We start from the raw sequence: 20827 nt of genomic DNA, 5'->3' as shown, positions 1-20827 counted from the left end.
AAGCAAGTCTTCCAGACCGGCTTTTATTAACTTTCTAGCCCGCAGAAGGACCACGGGGCCACGGCTGTGGTCTGCGCGCTCCTGCCTAATTGCGCTGTAAAGTGTGAGGGACGCAGCCGTCTCGCTGCACCGCTCCCCGGCTGTGAAGCACAGCCTGCCCCCCCAGCCCGTTACCTCCCCGTCGCCCGCGGCCGAGCGCTGCGTTTTGGGATCCGCAGCGCCTGCGAACTGCGTAAGGATGCAAGTAAGGGCAGGGCGAGCTGCGGAAGAGCTCTGTGGGCACGAGCCATTCTGCTGGCCCCGGGCCGTACGAGGCAGGAATTGGTGCTAAACAGGGCAGTCGGACCGGAGGGTGGGGATCACCGAATCGCCCCTATAGAGGCTGCAGCTGAAGGCAGCTGCTGGACTGTTGAGATATTGCAAACGGGGCCTGGGGGCTTGTTTCCTGGTGACGATCCAAGGCGTTGCATGCACAGACAGCGCTTACACCAACCACCTGCGCAGGGAAGGAGATGAGGTTTGGAACTGGCCGCTCTGTTTTAGGCCAGGTGGGTAGGAGAAGGAGCAAGAGCACGTGCTCCCTTTGCACGCTGGCATGCTGAGCGCGAGGGGTGGCCGGGAGGCAAAGGGAATTGCGTCGCTTCAGCTGCTATCCCCTTCCCCTGCTCTCCACGCAAGCGTAAAAGGAGCCCAAAGCGAGAGGAACGGTGTCTCCCAGGCACGGCTGGGTGTCCTGATGCGAGACGCGCTGTTCGCTTCACAGCATCGTCTCCAGCTCTTTGTTTAGGCCGGGGTGACTCCGATCCAGACCTGTTAAGTCCCCTGTGTTTTCCCCACAGGCTTTCTGGCTCATCTCCCGGGGCGGACAGGGCAAAAAGTTGTCGGAGGCGAAGGAGCTGGGCATGTAGCCCGGCAGGCTGGCGCGGGCCGCGAGCAGCAGCCCGCGTTGCTGCATGCTCGCTGCCCCCCGCCCCGCGAGGCTGGTGCTGAAGCTCGCGGTGGCGTGGGAGAGCAGCCCGCCGCAGTAGCAGCTCCCCGCCGTGCTGGTGGCACGCGCCTTCTGCTTGAAGTCCAGCGCCAGGCTTCGCCGGAAATGGGCTTTCTTGATCTCCGCCTGCACCTGAGGGAGAGAGCAGAGATGGCAGCCGGAGTCCTGAGCCAGCCCGAGCCCAGCGCAGGTTTCGCTCCTATTCATTTCTCCCAAATCCTACTGAGGAGGACAGATCTGAGTTATCTCTTTGGTCGTGCCCACCCGGAGGCTGCTGGTCCTGAAGAGGCTGGAATAGGAGCTCAGCAGCTCACGCTGCCTGCTAGGACGCAGGCGCCCAGGTCCCGCTGGCCACCCCTTGCTCTGCGTTTGGCAGATTTGCCACTTTGCCAAAGGGAAGATCTGCCCAAGGCGCGGAGCTCTGCTGGCTCTGGGTTCAGGACACCAGCGTGGCTCTGCATTGCTGCGTGGACAGATGGGAGGAAACCTACCCGTGAAGCCACCAGAGGCTGGACCACGTTGCAAGACGGGACCTTCTAACTTACCTCCCCGTTGCAAAAGCAGTAGATAAAAGCCACAAAGAAACCCTGCCAAAAGAGAGATGCGGAGTTTGAGTCCTGAGCCCGGGATGCCGAAACGTGCCTCCGCGGACAAGGACGGCTCAGCGCGCGCGCCAAGGCAGCCCCGTGTCGACATACCTGAAAGGAGTTAAAGAGCATCTCATAATGCATCTGAATTTGCCACAGGACCCCGGAGACTTCAGTGTAGGGCATCGCCATGAACACCACGTAATGCACTCCAAAAAGCGGCATCAGCACCAGCGTGGACTTCAGCAGCTTCCTGAGAGGAGAAACAGCGCCGAGCTTAGCCTGGGACCTGCTGCTCTGCCTGCAGCCCCCTTGCAGGCTCCGTTGCGCGTCCTAGCAAAGAGGGCATGCTCAGCTTCCCCGTGCGCGGATACTGCACGTTGCCTGGAGGCCAAAGGAAGCAAATCCTCGTTGCAAAGAAAGGGTCCAGCTTGGAGGAGGAACCAGGCAAGGTGCTGGCCACCAGCATCCCACCGACCTCCCTCGGCCCCGCAGCCGTTCCCACGTCTCTGCCCCTCGCAAGAGCCCGCGTGGAGCCGTCTCAGCGAAACGGGCAGAAAAGGAACCAGCCCGCGGCCGGTGGCTGCTTTCGAGGCAGCCGGCACTCACCGGTACTGCTGCCGGGGGTCCAGCTTCCCCGTGTTCGTCTCCCAGAGCTTGGAGGCCAGCACCCGCACGATGTTGAGGAAGAGGAAGAAGTTGACCTGCCGGCAGACCCCCGTGATGGTCTCACTGCCTGCCGCGAGCTGCGCCTGCCCGGGCAGCCCCCCAGGATAGGGCTGGGCGGTTCGGGCAAGCGGCACGTGGCATCCCACCGCACGTGGCCCTCCCCACGTGCGGGGACGTGGCCACAGCCACCCCCAGCCAACGGCCTGGGTCTCCAGCGGTCCCATTTCCTGGACAAGGACGGGGAAATTCAGCCCAGGGCTGCTTACCACGATGGCAGCCAGGATGGGGACCTGATAAATCCACTTCATGTTCCCAGCGCTGAGGTCCCAGCATCTGAAGAGAGCAGTAAGAAACATTTTGGAGAAACCCAAAATCACTGGTAAGGAAAACTGCCAGCTGATGGCTCCCTGCACCCCGCTGGCCCGTCATCCCTTTCCCCATCCTCCCACCCTTCCCATCTCCGTTTCCGAGTGATCCTGGCTGGGGAGAAGGTCTATATTTATTCTGTTTAAACCTTGACGCAATAGTGGCCTTGTTACAAACATCCATAACCATCGCGGTTTAGCAAATCAGCTTTAAATTAGCTTTAACTTTCCAGAGACCTTCTTGGCTCGCTCTTCTAAAAAAAATCCTGCTGTAAGCTACGTGACCCTTCTCATTTTAAAATGCTTAATGTTAGAACATGCCATTTAACATCATCTTTGCAGCGTTTCCTGATTATTTTGTGGTGCAAACCTGCATCCAGCTTCCTTCCAAATGCAGAACAAAAATATCATTGAACTCAATTACTGACAATTTTACAAACAAGCTTTGTGTATTTGTTGCCTCGTCTTGGTAGCTTTTTGAAAAACTCTCATTTTCGTAAGCTCTGCTGTCCACAGATATTTTTGCTCATATTTGCAACCAGTCTTTCCCTCCCCGAAAGGCTGCCGGAGAAGAAGGTGGACCTACGTACTGTGTATCCGCCAGGGAGGCCCTGACACTGGCCCAGACAGACACGAACACGGCAGGGAGACCTGGAGGGGCAGGAGACATGGAAAGGAGCATGGCTGAAGCATCAGGTTTGCAGGGCGACCCAGTTCCTGGGAGCCGGTTTGTGTCCCGCCACCTTCAACTGGGCCCTCGGCGCTGCTCAACCATGGCCGATGACCCAAGCTGCCGCTGGGCTTGGCAGCCGGGGCGCTGGGTTGGGTCTTGTGCTCACCCCAGCCGATGATGATGAGGACCCACAGGTAGTTGTCGTTAGAGAGGAAGGCCATGAAGATCAGGCTGTGCAGGTAGAGCCCTTCCACCAGGATCCAGTAGTGGTTGGTGGCCAGAAAATAGAGGAAGAGAGTCACCACCACCTTGCAGCCGACCTGTGGCCAGGGAGAAATGTGCTCAGCGAGTGGCCCACACCAGGCCGTCTCCTGAAAGTAAACGTGAAAGGTTTTGCTTTCATCTGGGATATTCCCACATGAGGCCCAGAGCAGCTGCCCTCTCCCAGTCACCTCTGCAAAAGCAGAGCCCCATCTTGACCTTGTCACTGCCCCGAGGGAGGTCTTTCCCACGCCGCGCTCGGGAGCCCCGGTTCCTCTGCGGTTCTGATTTCTGCCTAGGCTTCGGTGGCTCTCGGTGCATGGAAGCTGGCAGGACTTTAGCTGGCTCATCGGCCCTCCCGTCCCCAGGCTGCAGCTCCTCCAAGAGGCCCAGCCCTGACCCTGGAGGGCCCCAGCCCTACCTCCTTGCACCCAGGCTCCCAAACCCCCTTCTCCTTTGATCATGCTTCCAGGTCTCCATGTGTCACTTGCCAGGTGGCTCCGTTGTCCCGGTGGGGGGACCATCTCGGCTTTGAAATCGTCCTCCCGCATCTTCTCCGGCTCGCTGGCCAGCGCCCCCGAGTAGAGCACCATGTCCTTCACGAAGATGCTGGCCGCCCGGCAGATGAAGGAGGCGAAGAGGTGGACGTGGATGTAGTTGCGTGTGCAGTGCAGGCGCCTGGGAGATGAACACGCTCGTCACAAACGTGAGTGGCCTCCGGCACTGGGACCCTGAGAGGGTCACCTCCAAGGGGCCGGTCCTGCCTTGGGCACAGGAGCCAGACCTGGGGGTAGGTGGAGTTTCAACCCCCTTAGAGAGCCGTGTTGGTCATACGGAAGAATCAAAGAAGTGGGGGAGTTTCGGGGCTTTGGGAAGCAAGCTGACCCTTGTGCTGGGGTTTGGGGCTGGTTCCCCAGTCCCGAAGGGGCCGTTCCCACCCCTGGGTGCTGTATGTGTGGGAAACGGGGAGCTGGTTCTCCCCCGGGGCAGGGGACGGGGTTTGGCTCCTTCTTACTTGAAGTACGAGAGGATGCACACGGCGACGAGGAGGGAGGCCAGGGAGATGGAGTAGCCGATGGTGTACATCAGGTGCAGGCGGTCAAACACCTCCTGGAAGAGATGGGATGAGCTCCGGGACGCCTCCGCAGCCCGGGCCCCTGCTCTGCCCTTGCGAGCAGGAGCTTTTCGGGGAGCAGAGGGGGACACGAGGAGGGCGAAGGTGGTCAGCGCGAGGCTGGCGCAGCCGACGGGCCCTGCGCCCCGATTCCCCTGCTTGTTGGTGCACCCTCCCCTGGTCCCAGGCAGAGTCTCCCCATCCTACCCTCCTTTTCCCAGACCCTCCAAAGAGCAAGGTCACCTTCTCACGGCTCCGGCTCTCGGAGGAGAAGAGCATGGCGCATTCGGTATAGTTGGCCCAGGTCTTGTTGATGCTGAGGGCCATCTCCCAGGTCCCGTAGGCGCTGCAGTACCTGTAGGCATGACCTGAGAGCAGAGACGGGTGTTGGGACAGCAGCGGGACCCTCAGGAAACCCCTTCCCGCTGCCGTAAGCCGGGGCTGCAGACCCCGGGGGTCCAAAAGGTACCAACTGCAATGGGACACCAACCTCCCCCACCGGTCCCCAGCTCCTAGAAAGCAGGGAGCTGCTGGCCTGGCTGTTGCGAGCTGCAAACCACCGCAGGTGCTGGGCCAGCGCACTGGGGCGAACAGGAGCCTGTGCTCAGGCGGCTTCCCCAGAAACCTCAGCTTGCAGCTACGAAATTCAGTATCGATGAACAGGGATTGCCCACGCTAAGGAGCTCTGGACCAACAGCCTGTGCTGGGGCTGGGGATGTTGGTGGAAGATGCTGCTCCTCGGAGGATTTTTGCGCTTCTCCATGCTGGGCCGAGCAGCTCAGGTGAGTCCAGTCCCTGGTTGGCCACCCGGGTGCTGTCACTCACCCTTATGGTTGAAATCGTAGATGTAGTCGGGGCAGGGCACGGACACCTCCTGGCTGGGGGAGCCCTTAGGCCAGCAGATGATCCCGTCCCACTCCGGAAGGCAGCTGGTATCTGGCCAAGGAGCAAAGACACGTCTCGCCAAGGGCCCTGGCCGGGCTACGTCGCACCTCCCGGCTTCCCTGAGCAGGGGCTGAAACGGGGAGAGGACGCACGACCGAAACGCGATGCCGTGGGAGCATCCCGCTGCCCCGACCCGGCAGAGCTGGGGAGCGAGAGGTGGCCAGGGACGTCCCACCACGTCCCACTTCCTTCCGCAGGGCAAAGCCCTGTGGCCTGCTCCGGGGACGTGTCACCACCGTCCCTATCAGCGGGGACAGCACGTCCCGCGCCTTTGCCGTGTTGCCGGAGGCTGGTGACCCGCGGGCAGGGGAGGGACGCTACCTTTGATTTTCTCCAGCTGGGCTTTTATGTCTTTCTGGCATTTCTCCTTCGCTTCCACCAGAAGATAAATCTGCTCTTCTTTCGTGAGAACGTCATCGGGGTCAACCTGTCAAGACAACCGCGCCGCGACGGCCCCCGGTCACCGCGCGGCTCGACTTCGGTCAGCAACCAGGGGGTCAGACAGCAGAACTGGGCTTGCTGCAGAGCACTGACGTGAACTCGCCGCATGCATGGCACGGGCATCAGCTAAAAGCGAGCAGCTCGTCGCACCCCGGCTCTCCAGCCACAGCGGCTCCCAACGGGATAAACGGGGACAGCCGAGCCATGGCGTTGCTGGAGCGAAGCTTGCAGCCCTCCTTGAGGCCGGGGCGCATCCCTGTCCTGCCGTGGCGCAGGACGCCGGCACAGGCAGCGGCCTCGGCTGCGGTACGGACCCATCGGACAAACCGCCAGCCCGGCTGTGCCTCTCCTCCCCTCTCCCTGCTGGCGGCCCGTTTGGAACCGCAGCTCCTGTCGCATCCCTGTGCTAGAGACGGCGGCATGTTGGGCTCCTGCCCGTCCGCCCCTGCGGATGCTCCCACCAGGAGCCCTTCGGAGCCCGGTTTCGGCAGCCCCGTGCCCAAACGAATGGTGAACAAACATGCAGCTCGCGGGAGGAGGGCAGCGCAGGCCCTGCCGTGAGAGCTGACTTTGGGGTCGTTTCCCCCTATTTGCTGCGTGCGGGGCCGGCAGCGGCGGCAGGGCTTTACCAGCCCACGTGAAGGTGCACGGGCAGGCGAGGAGCCACCGGCAGGATCTGGCTCGGGGGCTCGCAGGAGGATCTGCTGGGGCGTTTTGGGGTTGTTTCAGCAAAAACCTCCCAAGCGGAGGTGCTGCTGAGCGATTGCCACCATGCAGGATTTCGGCAGGCTCCGGAGCTCGGCAGGACCCAGAGGGTCTTGCTCAGCGCTGAAGCGGACGGGGAGGAAGAGGCTGCTTTTGGTTACAGCCCTGATGTGGCCGGAGATGCTGGGAGCTGGGACCAGGAAGCAAGTGGCCGCGGGAATGAAGAGGGGGTAGATGCAAAGCACCGGCTTCAGGTCCAGCTCTGCCCGTGTGCTGGGTCGAATCCTGCCTCGGGTCACAACAGGGAGCCCCCAAGCTCCCATGTTTGCTTTTTCCAAAAGGAGCAGTTGGGACAGGCAGGAGAAGGGTGCAGGGGAGGACCAGGGTCCCGGGGGATATCGGGGCGCCCGGCAGCAAAGGGTGAGCCCGGCTCTGCCCTGCCTTGGACACCTCCGAGGAACGGAAAGCATCGTCCCCTTTGCAATGTCACGGTGCCTCCGCGGCTGCTAAGAAGCTCTTAGCGCCGCTCGAGACACGTTCTCCAGGCACCTGCCGCGGGGCGGCTGCTGGGGACCCAAGGGACACGCGGCCGAGGGGCCGGCGGTTTTGGAGCGGGGAGGACGCGGGAGGTGGGGGTCCCTCCTGCCAGGGGTGCAGCCAGCTCCCAGGTGGAGCCGGGGGGCGAGCAGGGAACCATCACCGAATTCAGGACAGTTTCTCCAGCTGGATGCAGAAGCGGCTGGTCAGGCTCTGCACCTGCCCGGGTGCCCGCGTGTGCCGGAGCGACTCCGGAGGGGTCTGAGCCCCAGCGCCCACCCCGGGGTGCACCCAGCTGTGCTGCGGCCCCGCGCGACTTTGCTCCCTGCAGGTCCCTTCCCGCGACGGATTTAGGATGAGGATTTCAGGCCGGAGCGAGGAGCCGCGGGGAGCGAAGGGGACTTACCAGAGCGCAGACGGAGGTGAGCAGGCAGCAGCAGAGGAGGGACGCCACGACGCCTCCCGCGGGCCCCGACGTCCCCATGGTCCGGGCGCCCGGCTTGGCTCGAGTGCAGCCCGCGGCGAGACCTCAGGGCCGGAGAACCGGGCAGAGCAAAGCCGCCGGCTGGGAGCAGCCGTCCGCGCGGGCCCACGGGCTACGGCGGCAGCCGGTGCTCCCGGCGGGGCCGAGCATCCTCCGGCAGCGAGGTGCCGGCGGGTCCCCGGGGCGCCGCGAGCCGCGGCCGCGCTCCTATTGGGGCGCTTTGCTTCCCGGAGCGTGGGCAAACACTGCGGCTCCTTGTTCCCGCTCAGCCGGCCGCGGCGGAGCTTTATTGGCTTAGCTCGAGGTGCTAAAATCCCGCTCGCTCACGGCAGGTCCCTCTTGTCTTTGCCGAAACTTCGCCCGGCGCCTCGTTCCGTCGCAGCATCCCGCTGCCGCCGTGCTGCTCGCTCGATCCCCTCCGGCCCCGCAGCGGCGCCGGGAGGGAGGTCGGAGCCGGAGCCTCGGCTCTTATGCGCGGATGCTCCCGGGAGGGGATGTCTTTCAGGCAGGTGCCAGTTTAACCCTTTTCCTGCTCTCGGGATTTGGCACACGGGATGAAGGGATGTGCAGGGGGGGTTGCAAAGGAACCTGGCTGCGCGGTTGCATTTCACTGTCTGCGCAGGGGGGGTTTTGCCTGGGCTGGCAGCACTATTCCCCCCCCCCCCCCCCGGCAGCTCCCTGGGGAGGTGGGCACACGCAGCGGGGAGTCCTCTGCCTCCAGGCAGCTCGTTAGCAGCAGGATGAGGCTGAAATTTGGAAGCCCCCTGCTACAGGCAGGCCTGAAACCTGCCCACGGCAGGCTGCCAGCCCGAGGCCCGTGAAACCTCTCGCTGGGTGTCACCGAAATCCCACCGGCGGCGGAGCCCCCGGAGCCTCCCCGCCGGCCGGCCGGGCCTCAGCTTGGCAGGGAGCCTCCGTCAGAGGAGGTTCGGGCTTCTGCTCGGTCCTTAGGGCGAGCAAAGACGTATCAGGCGGCTGAGAGCAGGGCAAACCCGGCCGACGGTTGCTCCCGCTGCTTAGAGCAGACGGGAAAAGGAGCCTCCTGGTTTCCTCGCTCGCTGCAGCAATCCGCTGTAAATCCCGGCGGGATTGGGGCACCTTTGGCAGCTGCCCATCTCCCCGGCCCAATTTACCGTCCCCTCGTCCAAGGCCGATACTAGCTGATAGGGACATTGCGCAGACGTTTTGGGCAGAAGGAGGGATAAATAGTTAAATTGCAGGGCTAGTGTTTTCTGCAGGGTCTGATTTCTGCTCGAGAGTTAAGGTTATTTTGCAAGCGGGGACTTGGTGTTTAACGGGGTCGGCGACACCGGGTTCGGGAGTGCTGTTGTCGCAGGGGGCGGCAGCGAAGGCGGGGGCAATTTGATTCCCACCCCAGACAAAAATTGGAGTTTGCATTTTGCAAAATGCTGGTTTTTTTGCTAAATTATTGGCTTCATTACCCAGAGACGGGGAAAGCGATTGCTCCGATCAACACCCACCCGGCCCCGCCATTCAGCCCTCCCCAAATCCGCACTAGCAATCACGCGCTGACGGCAGACAGCAAATTCCCGAGCTGTTTGCAGCAGCTCCCTCCTCCCGAATGAACCCCGTACCCGGCTCCGCCGCGGGGGCTCGGGGCGCAGAGCTGACCCAGCGATACCCCCTCTTCCCACGGGCGAGCGCTGCAAACACATCAGAAAGCCGCTTCGTTCAGAGTTTAATCCCTGGGCTGATTTTCCTGCCTTCTGAGAAGGGGGTTCTTGGAGCTTTCTTTTTTATTTATACCCGGAGATCACTCCGGTCACACTCGCCCCTTCCCTCAGCCCTTTATTTTGTGCTGGAATAAGACAAATATCACCCAGCCGAGGAGCTGCCGGGCTCCTGCACCCCTCCGCCGGGCAGGTCATTTTGGCAAGGCTCATTTCGGCATTTCCAGAGGCGGAAGCGGGTTGCACTGTCTCCCCAGGAGGCCCCCGGAGCAGTCCCGAGCATCCCACAGGAGCCTCCCCGGCCGGCCGTGTGCCCCTGGAAGCCGCAATGTGCGTCCTTGGCGGTCCCATCCCCAAAGCAGATCCGAAACAGCAGGATTAGAGTTACCCAAAAATACAAATATAACTGCATTTTGTGTGTGTGTGTGTATATATATATAAATTCACATACAACTTTCTATATGTGTGTGTATACATATATATATATATATGTATGTATGCACACACATACACAGCAACACAATGGCCCGGAGCACGGCCAGCAGAGACCTGCCGGCACCAGGTACCTCGTAGCTCTTGTGCCACTATTAAAAGCATCTCGCAGGATCCTGTTCCACCCAGCGGCTTGTGCCCGTCTCTGCAACACGGCTGCAGCCGGCGCTGGCCAGAGAAACGAGCTCTTGCGGCGCTTCGACAGCAGGAACAAGCTCTGCGAGCTGAAGAGGGTTTTTTTGCCCGTTTATTACCGAAATCAGCTCTCAGACCCCAGTGCAGAGACTTGCCTCGTTAATCAGAAGTGGGATAAAGCAAAATATTTGGCTGGGTCAATAGAAATGCTCCCCGCAGGGAACCACGGAGCTGCTTTAATGTCTGTGTTACAGGAGCCCGGCAGCTCCCAAGGGAGCTAGATTGCAGGTTAGCCAATTGCTACACCTATAATCACGTTATTTGGAGGTTTCCTTTAGGTCCCAGCTCCAGGAGTCATGTGATTTCCTAAAATGCTCTTTCTGTTTGGTTCTTCTTCTGTTTTCAGTGATTTTTATAGCTCTTGAGCACTTTCAGAGGTGACCGGGACCTTCCCCGATGGCTCCAATGGCGAGAGACGACACAAAAGAACTTCCGTCTTTTAAAATCTCCAGATTTCAACCATTTTCTTGATTATTTTTCTTAACCAATTTCATGATTTAGTGATTTCGTCCAAGGGTCTTAAAACAGATGGGAGAGGAGGGTGGAAGCAGCGGCCGGAGCATCTCCCACCCGGAGCCTGCCCAGCTCCCAGCGGGAATCCGAGGCTGGATCCGGAAGGAAACCCTCTCACTGGGCTCAGCCCCACACGTTCCTTCCCGGAGCCTGGAGGGAGGCAGGATGGTCCCTGCCACCGCGGGACGTGGCTGAGGGCCAGAGCAGCAGGAGCGGCCGAATCCGGAGGAGTCTCCCAGCTGCCAGCCAAGCCCCGTGGGCTGAGCAGGGGCTGCACGGCATCTGCGGGACGCCCGGCACAGGGCTGTAAACAATCCCGAGCCGATGAGTTAAAGGACCATCTTTCGCCATCAGTTGCGTTACCCTCATGAGCCATCCCGATGGGCCACAAACAGCTCCAACTGGGGCATCTTTGCTCTCCTGACACCCCGGAGCCACCTCGGCAGCGGTCGTGCTCGGCTTCCCACCTGCAGCCCTGCAAACCTCTTTCCCAGGGTACTGGGAAAAGCTCAGTCCATCTGCAGCAGCCTGCACTGCGCAGGCAAGGGGAGAGCCGGGGCGCTGAGCACGAGGCCGAGGGGATCGTCCGTAGAGGACCGAGCGGCTGCGAAGCGGCACTTCGTAAATCCGGGTCTGCAAAGGAATCCGCAGGATTCGCCCTTGCAGCCCTGCCGAAAAACAGACCCGCTTTTCCCGCAGGTATCGCGGCAGGTTGCCCAGCCGCCGCGTTGCTATTTCCTTGCCGGGCGCTCCGGGCCGTCAGCGTTTAGGTTTTCAATGACCTTTTAGCGAGCGGCCCCCACGCAACCCACCCGGCGCAGGTGCTGGGGGGGGGGAGGCATCCCCCCTCTTTCGCCGGGGGGGGTGGCCGGTGGCTTCCCTGCGCCGGGAGCCGGTGACAATGGGCAATTGTCAAGTCGGGGCCCCTCTCGTCAGCGGTTTCTTCCTTTTATAGTAAGTCGCAGTTGCTCCAGCAGCTGGCCAGCCCCTCCGGGGGGAGCGCAGGGCTCCGTATATAAGGGAAGGAGCCGGCTCTGCCTTTTGTCCCTCCTGTTGGTCGCCTCGCTGGGTCCCTGCACCTTTGCAAAGACCAGCGCGATGCCCCCCAAGAAACCTGACCTGAAGAAGGAAGCGGCCAAAGCGGCTCCAGCCCCGGAGCCACCCAAAGAGCCGGCCTTCGATCCCAAGAGTGTGAAGGTGAGTGAGGAATTAAGACAGTCCTGTTCTTTTCCGTGTGATCTGCCTGGCACGGTCAAGCCCATGCTCCGTGCAGACAGCGCTATCCAGGCTGCTGTCCCATCCGAGAGCTGGGCCGCGAGGGGAAAATTCGGAGTGCATCGATGCAGTGAGCTGGGATTTGATGTTCCCCTCGCTAGGGGGAAGTTTTAATGTTCCCCCATCCGAGCCTGCACAGCGCTGATCCAAGGAATCCGCTGTCCCTGTCCTTTCTCTGCTGGTTCCTGAATCCCACACGTGAAGATGCTCTCTCCCGCTCGGAGACGGAGCAGCCGCGGAAGATGAAACCACCATACACATTTAGCTCATCTCCCAGGCTGCCTCCGCAGCATCTTCTAATTACCAGGGAAGGCTCAACCCCGAACTGCTTTTTGCAGTTTTTGCAGGCTGCTTTTTGCTGCCTGCCCCTCTCAGCCTGCCCCATCCAGCCCACTCGAGACTCTCACCCTTTGCGGGTTGGTGTCTGGAGGAGATTCCCAGCTCTCCAGTAAATCCTTTTGCTAGTATTAGCCACCAGCCGGGCTTAAATTAGAGCAATCTTGAGACTCCTAAACCTTGGAGTCTGGGGTGAATTGTGCAAATAACTGCAATTTGTGATAATCCCTGTTCAGGAAGAAACTTTCTCTGCCAACACGCCCCAGCATACGTTTTGGAGTCAAACACTCCATGGCTCCTGGCTGAGATGCCATTTCGGGGCTCCAACCACGCACTCTGAGAGCATTAAAATGTTTTTCTGCTGCCAGCTGTCTTCCTCCCCAAGCATTTGCCACCTGCATTGTCTCCTCCACACGAGAGCATATTTTATCCAAGTGCCTCTTGCTTTACAACGGGAGATCATTTTTTCCAAAGTTCCCCAGGATATAGTTACATTTTTAAGCCAGAGCTGCGGCAGGAGAGTTATTAATAGCAGGGCTCAGCACGGAGGCTGTTTAACTACTTGAACCCTGCCCTAGGGATCAAGCCTTGAAATAACATCCTTTCCACCCAGAATAGCCCGAGCCGCGGTCTGAGCATCCCGGCAGCCTGCCACCCCCGTGCCCGCCGCACCGCTGCAGGGACGTGCTCCTGCCAGCTGCGCTTTCCCCAGGAAAGAGCGTTCCCATTCCTGGCGCGGATGGATATGGCATGGCACGGACACGGACGCCTGCCTTGAACAGGCTGCTGGAACCTCGGGAGGGGGAATTTCAAACACAGAGGAGAGTCCTTGCTTTCCCAGGCGTGTGGCTTGGCATCGCGGCATCGCCCAGCGGTGATGTGTCCCCTCCGCAGCAACGCGCTCCTCATGCCCAGCTCTGTTCTCTTGTCCCGACAGGTCGAATTCACTGCGGAGCAGATGGAAGGTAAGCGCAGACCACACTTCCCCCCAGAACGGAGGCGTTAGAAATGGGGAGTCCCTTTTTTTTTGTTTTTTCCTGGCAGACTTGACTGCTGAGGCCCCAAGGATCAGACCCCTCCTTGGGGAAAGCCCAGCAGGGTCCGGGCACCCCATTCCCCACGCTCTGCCCAGCGCGTTGCTCTTCCTCCAGGACTGGCTGGTGACATTTCACAGCAGCTAGAAGGGACACGTGAAATCAGAAAGTCACGTTTCCCCCCCCCCCCCCCCCCCGGCATCGGGCTGTTAAGGAGATTGGAAAGAGCGCTCCGAGTTTGCCAGCACAGAGGCCAGGCCGGTGGGAGCAGAGTGGAGAGCAGGGCACGGGGGTGGGCAGACACCAGTGGGAAGGGAGGAGGCAGGAAAGGAGGTGGAAATAGGAGTAACGGCAGAGGGGAACAGGAGCCAGCACAGGGATTTAGCTGTGATCGAAATGCCAGGAGGGTCAGGAGGAATGAATGGATCCTGGCTCCTTCTCCGCACTGAGGATGCCACCCAGTTGAAAAGGATAACCCCAGCTTCAGATCTTAGCAAAAAAAAAAAAAAAAGGTATTTTTCATTCCTGGCAAGAGAAGCAGCCTGGTTCAAAGCCTGGAATTCACGCTGGAGGAGCAACCCTTGGCAATGCAACGACAGACCCCTGTCGAAGGGCTGAGCTGGACTTGGGCAGCTGTAACGCCTCCGTACAGGCTAGGGATGGGACAAGATCCAAGGACAGCTCCTGGCGGCAATACTGGGAGAAGGAGAGCCCCTATCGTTCAGGCTTGGCCCCCACACCAGTTTCCGAAAGGGGAAAAGCACGCCATCGAAAATGTAAGTTAAAATATGAAGATATTTGATTTTGACCCCCAGCAATGTCCCAGAGCGTAGTGCTATCGGTACTTCTTGCCCTTGCGGGTGGACTCCCCCGCGAGCAGACATTTGCAGTAGCGTTGCCCAGGGTGGCTGGAGGACGTAATGAGGCCGGATGCAGGAGCAGACCCTCTTCCAGGGTCAGGCCAGCAGGACTCGCAGGTGGTGACGTCCCCCCCGGGTGTCCCCACAGCCATTGTGAGGTCAGGCCGGAGGGCAGAGCACCCTGAGGTGCTGGGGAGCACTGTGGCGATGGGTGGACTGAGACCAGCATAAAACTTCCCACAGGCAAGGACTACAGGGACACAGAGATCCAAGCCAAGGGTGTCGTGGGTGCAGAGCCAAGGGATGGCAAGGCACAGCAAGAAGATATGAAGATGCCAAGTAGCAAACGGAGCATGCCCAAAGCCCAGGGCGAGGATTCCCACCAAACCCAAGGTGATGCCTACTGGATCTTCATGTCTCCATCACCGCATGGAGACCGCGATCATCTGAGATTGCCCAACAGCGGGAAGGGCAGCTGCCCCTCTTTGAGGGAGCCATTGCAAGACATCATGAAGAAAATGGACCAGAACCTGGAATTCATTAATGCCATGGACAATAAACTCACAGCTCTGAGCGTTCACATGTACACGCTAGAAGGGCTGATTACCAGCTTGGACAAGTCAACTGCTCAGATGGACTCACTGATCCAGAGGCACAAGGATGAAATGCAGAAATGTGTGCAGGCCTTGGAGCACCTTATGCACGAAAACCGCTGTCTCACTACCCGTGTGGAGCAGCTGGAGAGACAAGCCCCAGCCTCCAGTCTCAGGATCCTTGGCTTACCAGAAGGGGAGGAGGGCAAGGATCTAGTGGGCTTCCTGGAGCAATGGTTGCCCCGTGTCTTGCGCCTTGACACAAGGGAGGAGCCTATCATAGTCAAAAGGGCCTTCCGGGTGGGAAATGGGAGGCAGAGACGAGGCTCTGAGCAGTGCAGGAATGTGATTGTTTGTGTAGGCAACGTTGGGGTTAAAGACCGAATCCTGCAGCAGGTCAGGAAGCTGAAAAGCATCACATGCAAGAGGAAAGAGATCCTAATCGTTCCAGATGTAGGCCACCTTCCTCCAGGTAAAAGGAGACACTCAGTGGGCTGATAGCAATTTATGGGGGAGAGCATGGAAATGAATCACCCATGTCTTTCCAAGCACGGCTGGCAGAAGACACAGTCCACAAGGCTGGGGAGGACATGATCACTCTTCCTCAAATGGGAGCAATGTCATGTTGTATCTGCCTGTGTGGGACTGGGAGGATGCAGGCCTGGGGAAGGGTATAGTGAAGACGAAGGGGATTGCTAAGGCCAGGAGCAACGGGGGGAGGCTGTCTGCAAGGTGGAGGCTGAGCAGCACTAACCTGGTCCCTTGCAGGCTCAGGCAGAGCAGATGTGGGATGCAGAGGGAGGGTTGTGGGATCCCCAGGAGGCCCAAGTAGAAGAAGGAAGAGGATCTTTCTGCCGCAGAGACGGTAGGCTGCACCTGCAGCCGGTGCTGCAAGCACAAGCTGGTGCAGGAATCCCAGCAGGATTTGTCCAGCCAGAGCCGTACAGGTGGCAAAACCTGCTCGTGGAGCTGGTGACTAGTCAAAGGAATTTGGCAAGCCTCTGAGGCTAGTCGCCTCCTGTTGCTCAAGCCAGCACAGGTCTGTATGTCCTGGGCAGCAGCAACGGGTGCGGAGGGCACCCAGCGCTCACACGTCCCTCCCTCCCTGGCCCGCTGGCCAGGAGTCGCTCCTGGCAGGGTGGGAAGTGGGGCTGGCATGGGCAGGGGACAGCTGAGCTCTTCATCTCCACAGAGTTCAAAGAAGCCTTCAGCCTGTTTGATCGGACGCCTACGGGAGCCATGCAGATCACCTACGCGCAGTGCGGAGATGTCCTACGGGCACTCGGTCACAACCCGACCAACGCAGAGGTTCTGAAGGTGCTGGGCAAACCCAAACCAGAAGGTGACAGCAACTGGGGCAACAGGGAGAGGGTGGGACAAGCAATCAGTGTGCTTCCTAGCAGCAAGTAAAGGATTATGTTCCCTCTAAGAACAGCCCTAGTTAGATGAAGGAATTTGAAGGGAAATGACGCAGAGAGGCCTCATTCCTGCATAATTCCTTCACACCCCCTCCACGTACCATGCTTGATCTGCAAAGGATAGGCTGCCATCAGCTGGCGGTGGCAGAAGCTGATGCCAGCAGGCCAGATCCTGAGCTGGTGCAATCCAGCATAACCCCACGACACGGACCCGGCTGCAGCCTCGCACCTGTGCTGTAGCACAAGGACTGTGTCTTTGATGTAGTCAAAGCAAAGAGCAAATTCTTTCATTATGGCCTGAAGATCAGAGGCTCTAACACAGAAAAAAGCCTCAGCCCTTTGCTGAAAACATGCTTGAATTCCAGGTGGCAAGAAGCCATGCGGCTTGCCCCGTGCCTCTGTAGCCATCTCAAGCTCTCAGAAACCATCTCAAGCTTAAAAATCTGTATTTTTTTATAACCCAGTCTGGATGATTTCCATTTGCCTTCAGTTTGCTAGCCTGAAGCTTGTGTCTTTAGCTCTCTGTGCTGGAAATTATACCAGGAATAAACCAGTATAAAGAATAGGAAAATCTCTTGATTTCAGAAACAAAAAAACAAACAGGAACTTTAAATTACAGAACTTGGTGCCAGGCAGTGCCTGGGATCACACTCATGAGTGAGTAGCCAGGTTCCTGGGTCCTCCCAAGCAGTGGTCGGGGGTTGCTCACTGCATCCTGGGAGAAAGGGAGCTGTGTCCCCCTCTATCCGTAGCTGGATTAAGTTTTGGCAGGAAGGGTGAGGTAGAGGTTTAACATGACCCCATCACCTCCTTCTCTTTCAGAAATGAACACAAAGATGCTGGACTTTGAGACCTTCCTCCCCATACTGCAGCACGTCGCCCGCAACAAGGAGCAGGGCACCTTCGAGGACTTTGTGGAAGGGCTGCGTGTCTTCGACAAGGAGGGCAATGGCATGGTCATGGGGGCAGAGCTACGCCATGTGCTGGCCACGCTGGGTACGGGCTCGCCCTGGGCGCCTGGGGACAGGCTACATGGGGAGGGAGCTGTGATTAGAGGAGCTGACAGGGCAGCCAGGGAGCAGAGCACAGGCCACCACTAGCTCTTCTTGGGCAGAGCCTCACAAATGGCTTGGGTTAGTCGGCTCGTCTCATGTGTTGGACAGACCCTTTTTACTGCTTCCAATTCTCTGCTGCTCCGGGATCTCATAGAAGTGCCACATAGAAGATGGGCCTTTCCCATCTTAAGCCACAGCTTCGTATGTGACCCAAGTAGGCTGGAGACCCCACGTCATACTCAGCTATCAGACAACAGTTGCACCTTGGTCCTCTCTCCTCAGCCTTCCACCAGCACTCCTTAGTCCATAGTGCATTGGCACACGGCTCCTCTTTAACTCCCTTTTCTGTCCTTTGGTGGCTTTGGCTCTCTGGAAGAAGGACAGGAGGGTCCAGGCAGGGTGAGAGCCCTTCCCTCACCTCTCCATCCTCTGCCTCCAGGGGAGAAGATGACAGAAAGCGAGGTGGAGCAGCTCATGGCAGGGCAAGAAGATGCCAATGGCTGTATCAACTATGAAGGTAGGAGCAAAGATTCCTGTCAGGGCCATCCCAGACACAGTGGTCCTGTCTTACGGGGCGAAATGTGTCTTCTAAGAGGAAATTGGTGTTCACTGAGAGGGAGGTGCGGACCATTCTCCAAAGCCTGTCCAAGGAGAGCTCTGAGGCATTTCATCTGGGGTGGAAACAAGTCAGTTGTGCCAGCGACTTCTGGTAAAAACTGTTGAGGAGCACATGTTTCCAGGGGTTTCAAGACTGTTTTATCCCCAGTTTTGGCACTGTGTTGTTGCAAGCTGTCAAAAATAGACAAAGCCAGCATTTTTCACAGGATAATTGGGAACATTTGGAGTCCCAGAGTATTCCCAGCTCTAAGAGGGTGAAAATCAGGCACAAGGGGTTAAATATGGGAACCCCTAAAATGGGTGAGCATTGAGCAAAAGAGGGTATCCACTTCCTTTGGCCTCAGAAAACTGGGGGTAGCAATACTGGCTTGTTCCCACATGGGGTTTAGTATCTCTCTGAATGGGGATGGGATGGCAGATGGAAGGTATGAACAGGAGAAATGTCAGTCCCAGCAGAGCATCACTCTGCCTTGCTGCCCGCCAGCCACAGCTCCAAGCCCCTTCCAGCCCCAGCCGAGACCCCTGGGGCTTTAGCGCACGCTCTGATATCTCACACATTTCTCGTTTTCTCTTTAGCTTTTGTCAAGCATATCATGTCTGGCTGAAACAAGGAACTTCAGGTGAGTCAGGGTCTCCCACTGTTTATGCTGAAATCAGTAATACTGGCTATAACTGCCAGGGACAGAGAACCCAAAACCTAACCCTGCAGTGGAATAATACTACGGTAATAACCCCAGCTCTGAAAGCCCAATAAGTTCATGATAATGAGCTGCATTTGTAGCTCGTGCCGTTTGAAACGTATCCTGGCAGCATCAGCCCCGTGACTGTCAGTTGTGATGCAGGCAGCGTGGCCGTTCTCTGCTCGGAAAGAAAGAGGTTTGTGTATTTTACAGTGATACATTTTCTAATCCTCCTGGAGCTAAGGTGGTCATCAAATGGACACCGCTGGAGTTAAATATTTTAAAACCTGCAGAAATGGATGACTTGATGCTAAGACAATATTAAGAACTGAATAAGGATGTTTCTGAGCTATTGTGCCAATACTTAAGAAATGTCAAAATTCCTATTAGCATTAACATTAGAAAGAATACCACTTATGCTTGTTAACCTTTTTGCATTCCTCTCAGTCTGCATGAGGAAAACAGAGAAACAAGTTCTTCTAGTGTAAACCATTCCTTTGAAATCTAGTCAATTTAAAAGAAAATCCAAATTAACAAGAACTGCTCCAGCTGTCCCCCATCTCCCCTGCCAGTTTCTTATGGTTTCATTATCTCATTTTCTTATTTTCTTAAACATTTTTCCTCTTCTCAGCTGTGTGAATGGCAGCAAGCAAAAAAAAAACAAAAAGGAAAAAACTCTGACCTTCAGATACTGTTAAATACACAGATTAAGCTGTTAAAAATCTCTCTTTTCCTCTACAAATCTCTTTAAACATCAGAAGGTTAAAACAGAGGCAGGCAGAAGTCTGAACTTTGAATATTCAGCACTCTTCTTATCTTGCTTTTAATCCATTTCTCTCTGGTTCCTGTCCATCAGCTCAGCTATGTAAGTGTTTAAGTGGCAAGTGCTGCCAGGGAGGTTTAATTCTGCACAAAACTATTTGCATGAAGCACTGTTTTTTAACGGCATGGAAGGATGGCTATTGACATTTCGGGTTCATCTGAGAAACAGCTCTGTCATTTTAAAGATTCACTGCATTAAGCCCTCTCATTCTCGTGTCCCAGGTTTTTGGAAGTGTTTGAATCCACCTGAGCAACACAAACAGCGAGATTCCTCCGTCTGTATCCCTTCTTCCCCGGATGGCCTGAGTCTGCAGTGGCGTTTCATGAGCCGCAGTGAGGAGTTGGCCTCCATACTTGTGTGTTTGAGCCTCAGTATATAAAGGGATACACATCTGACCCTTGGTTTTAAACCTTAAATTATTCTTTTAAGTTTTTTCCTGTGACATTTGGCTCATTAAATTTCATTCCCTCCCCTCTTAAGTTATCTGTGTTTTGGCTTTGGACTAGTCAATGAAGCGTTAAATGGAGGAGATCAGGGCCACTAGTGATCAGACGTGGCAAGATGTTCCCACAGAAAGGGAAACAAGGCTGGTTTTATGACCCCTGTGCAAGAGGGAGGAGTTCAGGCTTGGGGGTGACGGTCTTTATTCATCCCCCCACCCTCAAGGTGGGCCAGGAGCTGGGCTGCAGTTTGGGCATGTCTCACTGCTAGATCTAGGTAGACTTTGCTAGAGCAAAGAAGGCATGAGGGACAGGTTGCATCCACAGACCCTCTGTGCACGGGGCCTCACCTGCTCCCCATCCCTGAAAGGGGCAGCCAAGTTTGTAGTGGAGGTACTACCTTTTCTTAGCCCAATTAATACCACTGAAAAAATCATTGAGATTTTTGGTACCTGCTGAAGTACCTCATGAAGCTCTTGAGCTAGTAAAAGATACTACCTCTTCCTTAAAACCAGGCCTTTCTCAGGTGTGTGGCCCATCCAACCTACAACAACCTGTGTAAAAGCTGCATGCATATTGCTTATGTCAGAAAATTACACGTAGAGCAGGAGGGCTTGTGCAATGCGAGCTGGTGGCTCTCTCCCTCTACCTATCTGCAAAAGATCACCGTATCATCGTGGAAGTGGTAAATAATTCATGACAGATAACTCAGCCCTCCTCTCAGCAGAACACCAGGGAGTAGATAATGCTTTTCTTTGATTTGTCCTTTATTCAAATGTCCTTGCTCTGTGCCTTATGACTAGAAATTTAAAATATTTTGCTTCAATGGGATTGACTTCAGTTGCCACTTGCTCATTTCTGTTCAGTGCCTGGGTAACAGCTGCTTTTAATTCCCACTGCTTGATATGAATGCTTATAAGAAGCAACATGAGCTGTTTGTAGATGCAAGATTAGCTTTTAGCTTCTGTGTCTGTGGTATTTCTATAGCTTCCATTAGCGGGTATCTGGGCATCTCACATCTTTAATGTATTATCT

The 20827-nt window shown here is 57.0% G+C and overlaps 2 protein-coding genes across 2 annotated transcripts; one reads left to right on the top strand and one right to left on the bottom strand.

Annotated features, from left to right (window-relative positions):
* Positions 1 to 757: 757 nt before the first annotated feature.
* Positions 758 to 7769, bottom strand: LOC106497414 (parathyroid hormone/parathyroid hormone-related peptide receptor-like). The gene is made up of 13 exons (XM_067312041.1): positions 7692 to 7769; positions 5924 to 6029; positions 5483 to 5593; positions 4901 to 5025; positions 4559 to 4653; positions 4035 to 4221; positions 3449 to 3602; positions 3200 to 3260; positions 2511 to 2577; positions 2185 to 2279; positions 1687 to 1828; positions 1534 to 1575; positions 758 to 1120 (listed from the first exon to the last, which is right to left on the bottom strand). Exons 1-13 carry the CDS (start codon positions 7767 to 7769, stop codon positions 758 to 760), a joined length of 1626 nt encoding a protein of 541 aa, XP_067168142.1.
* A 3955-nt stretch (positions 7770 to 11724) lies between these two features.
* MYL4 (myosin light chain 4) lies at positions 11725 to 19816 on the top strand. Its single transcript, XM_067311898.1, has 7 exons — positions 11725 to 11857; positions 13209 to 13236; positions 15951 to 16100; positions 16999 to 17172; positions 17671 to 17748; positions 18426 to 18469; positions 19574 to 19816. The coding sequence occupies exons 1-6, from the start codon at positions 11759 to 11761 to the stop codon at positions 18452 to 18454; spliced, it is 558 nt and encodes a 185-aa protein (XP_067167999.1). The 5' UTR covers positions 11725 to 11758; the 3' UTR covers positions 18455 to 18469; positions 19574 to 19816.
* The last annotated feature ends 1011 nt before the right edge of the window (positions 19817 to 20827 follow it).

The sequence above is a fragment of the Apteryx mantelli genome, chromosome 28 (assembly GCF_036417845.1).
Source record: "Apteryx mantelli isolate bAptMan1 chromosome 28, bAptMan1.hap1, whole genome shotgun sequence".
NCBI lineage: Eukaryota > Metazoa > Chordata > Aves > Apterygiformes > Apterygidae > Apteryx > Apteryx mantelli.
This window is presented reverse-complemented; position numbering and strand designations above follow the sequence as displayed.